The sequence below is a fragment of the Ranitomeya variabilis genome, chromosome 4, assembly GCF_051348905.1.
Source record: "Ranitomeya variabilis isolate aRanVar5 chromosome 4, aRanVar5.hap1, whole genome shotgun sequence".
NCBI classification, from domain to species: domain Eukaryota; kingdom Metazoa; phylum Chordata; class Amphibia; order Anura; family Dendrobatidae; genus Ranitomeya; species Ranitomeya variabilis.
The window spans coordinates 49,726,842-49,733,691 of record NC_135235.1 but is presented as its reverse complement, the minus strand read 5'-3'; the positions used below and the strand labels follow the sequence as shown (position 1 = coordinate 49,733,691).

At 41.6% G+C, this 6,850-nt stretch overlaps 1 protein-coding gene across 1 annotated transcript in view; it reads left to right on the top strand.

The window, feature by feature from the left end:
* Positions 1-617: 617 nt before the first annotated feature.
* The window catches only part of LOC143769702 (alpha-2-macroglobulin-like protein 1), a 110,017-nt gene continuing 103,784 nt past the window's right edge, over positions 618-6,850 (top strand). The window contains exons 1-3 of the mRNA XM_077258487.1: positions 618-796; positions 4,428-4,611; positions 4,911-5,082. Of these exons, the coding sequence (XP_077114602.1) occupies positions 732-796; positions 4,428-4,611; positions 4,911-5,082 (421 nt within the window). The 5' untranslated portion in view covers positions 618-731. The remainder of the gene's footprint in view (positions 797-4,427; positions 4,612-4,910; positions 5,083-6,850) is intronic.

Here is a 6,850-nt window from a genome sequence, read left to right as displayed (position 1 = left end):
AAGAACATTTTATTTAAACACATCCAATTGTGTAGCTTATTATTATTCCAAGATGTATTGATTAAAATGTTCTTTTGTTGGTGGGACAACCTCTTCAATTCCTCCCATACTACAGGCTGGCCTTACAGTTAACCCTATCACCCCTGAATCATAGGAAATTGAAGCCTACATGAGAATAAACAACAAGTAATATTAAATATTATATCAATGTTATATCAATAATCTTCAGAGAGGGTGTTCAGCCATCATCTCCACCTTTACACACACTGGCACCAGTTTCTTTTTCGCTCTTCACCACCTCTTCTGGTGCCAGTTAGGCTTCGACAAACATTCTGATTTCATAACATCAGAATGTGTGCACCCTCTCATCGATCGCCTAGGGAGGCACACGTCATGACATCAGACCAATCATCGAGGTGTAGCTGGCACCATAAGATTTCAAAATCTAATTTGGACTCTTCATGCAAACATTTGGCATGTAGACCTGCTGATAATTCTGTAATCAGAAAAAGAGGAAAAGCAATAGTTATAGCCAGATTCAGTAATTCAATCATTTTTGCCCTCATTTACTTAAACCTGACCTTGAACTGGTTTGGTCAGAACGTAGCAAACATTTATCCTGCAGTTGTCAGCCTGTGCAGTCTCCTCCTCAAAAGAGTATAACAGATTTTACTTAGTTAGCTAAATAGTTAATGAGTTAGACGGACTGGAGATCAAGACCCGTAAGAAGGATGCTGCCGCCGTTCATATATGTCGGTCTGATACTTTTACAAATCTGCAATGTAGAAGCAAAACTGTGAGTATTGTGAGAAAGTGATTTGTGTTTTTAAACTTGTTTTCTACTGTCATTTTTATATTGTTTTCCATTTTTTTCCTTCAATGTATGTTGCAGTGATTTTTAAAATGCTGTGGGTTATATATGGCATTTTTTTGATAATTAATTTGGTCAGAGGTATGCTGGATAAGTAGAGCCCTTTTTGACTCTAGAGCTTGGTCAGTACGGCAGTCCCATACTGACCAAGCTCTACAGTAAAAAAAATGGCTCCACTCATCCAAATACATTATTTTTGAATGTAGAGCTTCGTCAGTACAGGGTTGGGCTGTGTAGGAGAGGAGGACCGCATTCATTGGTTTTGTTGGCATCAGATATCTCCATCCAGCTGTTATTACTTCCTGATGTTTGCAGGATGTCCGCTTTCTCCTGGATCCTCTTATATTTATTGATTTACTTGTATTGTAATTATACAATTATACTTCAACATAAAAAAAATTGCAAAAAAAAAAAGCAAAGGGAAAGGTCTTCTGTAAGGCTAAATTCACACGGCTGTTTTATTCTTCAAAGTGCTGTCCGTGGAAAAAAAAATGATCTCACTTTGGACCAATGTTATTCAAATAGGCAGTTTAAGCGATCTGTTTCAGACAGATGGAATGGCAACATGAAAAAGAAAAATATTGCCAGCAAGTCTGAGGGTCCACAAGAAAAAAATCAGATCCCATATGGTTTAACTGTAGAGCATCCAATGTTTACTGATACATTGCATTTAACATGGGAAACTGTACTTGGTAATTTCATAACTGAATGCAATACAGATGACATACACCTGAAAAATGTTACATTTTTCCTGAATCTGATGATTTTTTAAACTTTCATGTGAACTTAGCCTTATCTTGATATCTTATTGATTTGTCCACTTCAATTCAATCTGTTTACATCCAGCTGAGGAGCTTGTAACAGCTGATCAGTGGGGGTGCACGGTGTTGGACACATACCAATCAGATACTGATAACCACTCCTAAGGGTGCATCAACGATATAATTTGAGTTGACAACCCTTAAATTGAGCCTGTCAGCAGGATTGTGCTCAGTATCCTACAGAAAGTGTCAGCTTGGTGCTGTTATACTGATTAAAATGATACCTTGGTTGATGAAATCTGTCTTGTAGTTGGTGTTTAATCTTTAATTGTAGTTTTCAGTTGATAAGATTCTTGTGCTTCGGGGCGGCTTGTGGGGGGGGGGGGGTTATGTGGTTCTCTGCTTCCATTGTCATAAGTATGGGCTTATGACAGGTCACTGGTCCTTCACTGATCTGCTCCTTATTTTACATAATGCATATAATAGTGTAAGGTTAGAAAAAAATTATATCCAGCAAAATGGCGCCGGCGCCTGCACAGCAGCATCTATCGCATAAGGCATATAATATTATGCCCCACCCACAAGCTGCCCCGAAATTCACTTTGTCGCGCTGTCATGTGCATGGCAGCACGGTAAACACTGCTTCAGATTGGCGGTGATATCATCCCCGCCGGTCAGAGAGTTGCGGTTCCCACGCTGTTAAAAGTCAGCATCACTACTCAGTGATCGGAGGTATAAAGTTTACCTCCGGTCACTGGTGTCAGCTGATGGGACAACTGCTCCCATCATCCGACACTTGCTGGGAGTATTCATCAGCCGCTCCTGGGCTGTAAATAAATAATTAAAAACAAAAGGCTTGGGTTCCCCAGTATTTTTGTTAACCAGCCAGGCAAAACTCACAGCTGGGGCTGCAACCCTCATGTCATGATCCAGGACATGGTTTTGTCTTTAGCCCGTCCTGGTCAGACAGGGGTTAATTGTGCCTGCCTCTCTATGGCAGAGGGCAGCTATTTGGTTGCCAATCTTGATAGGTCCGGTGTCAGTTATACCTCTGCCCTTGGCTGAGTCGGTTGACCTTTTGTGTGCCTGTGCCTTGTGCCTGTTATCTTGCTGCTCGTTTGGTTATGACATGGTTTGTCCCCTCGTTGTGCGTTTGTCTGCTGTCTTGGTGCTGTTTATTTGCTTGCTTGGTTTTTTGACTCCCGATTTGCCCTTAGACTAACCGCTTTGTATGACTCCTCTGGTACTGAGTTATCTCTCTGGTTCTGACCTCAGTATTTGTTCCTGACCACGTTCCTGTTTGCCCCTTCTGCTATTTGTGCTGTCCTCTGGTTTTGACTTTCGCCTGCCTGACACTTCTCCTGCTTCACCCAGCAGTGTGTAGCTCTCTGGGACTCTGGGGTTTGGCTCTGCCCCGAACACTCCCCCAGCAGTCACATGTGTAAGGTCCTGTTCCTCTGAAATACTACTCTTTACCATGGCTACACCACTCCTCCAAGATCCCTGATTGTGTGCCCGGTATACTTTCACCCCAGCTCAGGAAACCTGCATGGACCTGTCTGTAAGTACCATGCAGGGTGCGTGACACCTCAGCTGTCAGCTTCAGCAAGGCTAGTTATCAAGAATAGAGGGGTCAGGTGACATCAAGCCCATGGCTTAGCAATGGAGAGGCATCTATAAGACACCTATCCATTACTAATCCTACAGTTGTATTGTAAATAAAGACACAGCAAGAATAAAGTCCTTTAATTGAAAGAAAGACCCAGACTACTTTAATAATCTTAATTAAACCATAGTTCTGACCTTGCCTAATTCCAACGAAGCCCTCGATCTCCTGTAATAAACCAAAAATAATAAAACAACAATATACCATACCTGACCGTCGTTCTGTACCATGCCGTAATCCATGTCTGGGGGCTAAATAGTTTTCAACCTTGACGGTGCCAAGATGCAACCGTCCATGCTGAGAACTACTAGGGAATGAACTGCTGCAAGAGCAGCCACAGTGACTGGAGGTGACGTCATCGAGGTTACCTATGGTCACTGAAACCATGTTTCCAGCCAGGCTGAACTGCGGTGACTTCGGTGAGATCCCCGCTAGCACAGTTAGAAAAACTCTCATGCTGAGCACACAGCTAAAATAACAAAGGAGTGGCTTCAGAACAATTATGTGACCATTCTTGACTGGCCCAACCAGAGCCCTGACCTAAACCAAATTGAGCATCTCTGGAGAGACCTGAAAATGGCTGTCCACCAATGTTCACCATCCAACCTGACGGAACTGGAGAGGATTTGCAAGGAAGAATGGCAGAGTATCCCCAAACCCAGGTGTGAAAAACTTGTTGCATCATTCCCAAGAAGACTCATGGCTGTACTAGCTCAAAGGGTGCTTCTACTCAATACTGAGCAAAGGGTCTGAATACTTATGACCATGTCATATTTCGTTTTTTCTTTTATACTAAATTTGCAAAAATTTCTACATTTCTGTTTTTTTCAGTCAAGATGAGGTGCAGAGTGTACATTAATGTGATAAATGAACTTTTTTGAATTTACCAAATGGCTGCAATGAAACAAAGAGTGAAACATTTAAAGGGGTCTGAATTCTTTCCATACCCACTGTATGTAATAATGTCATTGATGATAATGGTAATGGAGGTGGGGTCACCCAATCATAGACCGTTATTAGCCTAGAACTCTAGAAAATATATTTGATACAAGTAAATAGAATGTTCATGTCAGAATGTTTCATGTAATCTTAATTGTTGTTTATGTGTACTTCTTTCATTGTCTTCTAGACGCTATGCTCTCATATTCCCTAGCACGATGTACTTTAATCATCAGAATCATATCTGCTTGCATTTAGAAGATATGAAGGGAGATAGCAATGTCATGATTACCCTAACAATAGGAAGAAAGACCACACCCTTATTAACTAAACTATTCCAGGACAGTTCATCATTTTCCTGCAATTCTTTCCAGGTACAATAATAGCTTCTTTTTGTGCTAATTTAGTAAGGAAATGTAATTATCCTCAAGATAAGGGAATACTTATGGCTAGGCGTCCAACAGTTGGGATGCAAGTGATCCAGAGAACCAGCTTGATCTTCAATTTATTCACGGTCAACGGGACCTCTTTGCCCTCAGCGATGAGTAAGTTATCCCCTATCCTGTGGATAAAGTATAACTTACTATCTTGGAAATAACCCTTTAAACTTTGTTTATTATACTGCATACTTCTGGCATATATTTAGGTATTTGTACTTTCTACCATTTTACAGATCCCTAATGAACTGGACATAATTCGTCAAACTGGTACATTATTCCTTTCCATTCAGACTGCTGATGAGTTGATCCATGAAAGCAGAAGAGTTGATATTGAAAAGAAAAGGAAGACACATGCTCAAATTTTGATCCAGACTGACAAACCTTTATATAAACCTGGCCAAACTGGTAAACTTGGGTATTAAAGGTTATTAAGTGGAAAGACCTCTCACTATTGGGGTAGATGTAGACTGAAATAATGTCCAATATCTTATGCAAGGTCCGAGTTGTCCAGTAGAGTATTACAGTAAATTCTAGAAGGTTGAAGTTTAAATATGATGTTGGGTCTTTTATACCTGAAATTCCCAAAGGTCCAGGTATAAAGGGCCTGATAACCTATTACCTCCTATTAATGTCAAGTCCTATATGCACAATTATAACAATTTATATGTGTACATGTTACCTGGACATGTGTAGATGCAGGTTGGACCTTCAGTATAAATTCCTCTGTTGTGTCCCATGAAGTCTACTGCTTTGGAGATATAGTTTAGTGTGGAGACATGGGGGGTTGGCGGGTGCCCCGGGTCCGCTAGCCGGAACCGCATGGACCAAGGATCGTCCCGCCGAATGCTCCTTCTCCCTTTAATGTGAGCGTAATGCTACTCAGACAACACAGGGTGAGGGTCAAACAGTGTGGCAATGTTTTATTAAACCACAAAACAGGCAGATAACATGTAGTACAGTCAGAGGTGTATCTAGCCTTTCCTGGACCCGGGGCAAAGGATCAGTTTGGCGCCCCCCCCCCCCCAAACCTCCCCCATTTGAACCTTAACTCTATTGAAACTGTATGACCAAGCCAAGGTACATTCCTGAATCCCCATAATGTTAAAATAGATACCAAGAAAAGTAAAATTAATTGAGACCGTGGTAGGTTAAGTGTTTTTGAATATCCATATTGAATAAGGAGCCCCATATAATCCTGCATAAAGGTTAATAATGGCCCCATAAGATGCTCCATAGACACATTTGTCCAATATAGTGCTGCAGAAACGTTGATTATGGCCCCATAAGATGCTCTATAAATATATTTGCCCCACATACAGTAGTGCTGCAGAAACGTTGATTATGCCCCATAAGATGCTCCATAAATATATTTGCGCCATATAGTGCTGCAGAAACATTGATTATGGTTATGGCCCCATAAGATGCTCCATAGAGATATTTGCACCATATAATGCTGCAGAAACGTTGATTATGGCCCCATAAGATGCTCCATAAATATATTTGTCCCATATAGTGCTGCAGAAACGTTGATTATGCCCCATAAGATGCTCCATAAATATATTTGCCCCATATAGTGCTGCAGAAACATTGATTATGCCCCATAAGATGCTCCATAAATATATTTGCCCCATATAGTGCTGCAGAAATGTTGATAATGCCCCATAAGATGCTCTATAAATATATTTGCCTCATATAATGCTGCACAAATGTTATGGCCCCATAAGATGCTCCATACAGACTCTTGCCCCATTTGCTGTTGCTGCGATAAAAAAAATCACATACTCACCTCTCTGTCGCTCAGGCCCCCGGCGCTTTCAATATTTACCTGCTCCTCGTTCCAGCGGTCACTTCATCTTCAGCGTCTTCTGCACTGATGTTCAGGGAGAGGGCGCGCACTAACCACGTCACCGCGCCTGTTGTGAATTCTGTTCTCGAACTCCCTCCTGTGGTCAGGAATGGTACTTCTGTGAGTTCTGTCTGTGGACTCCCTCTGGTGGCTGTAAGTAGAGCTGCTGGTCTTAAAGTTGCTTCCTCAGCTGCCCTCGTTTATGGCTGGGCTGGCTTCTCTATTTAACTCCACTCAGATCGTTACTTGATGCCAGCTGTCAATGTATCAGTACTGGTTCAGATCTCTCTTGGATCTTTCTGATGACCTGTCTACTCCAGCAGAAGC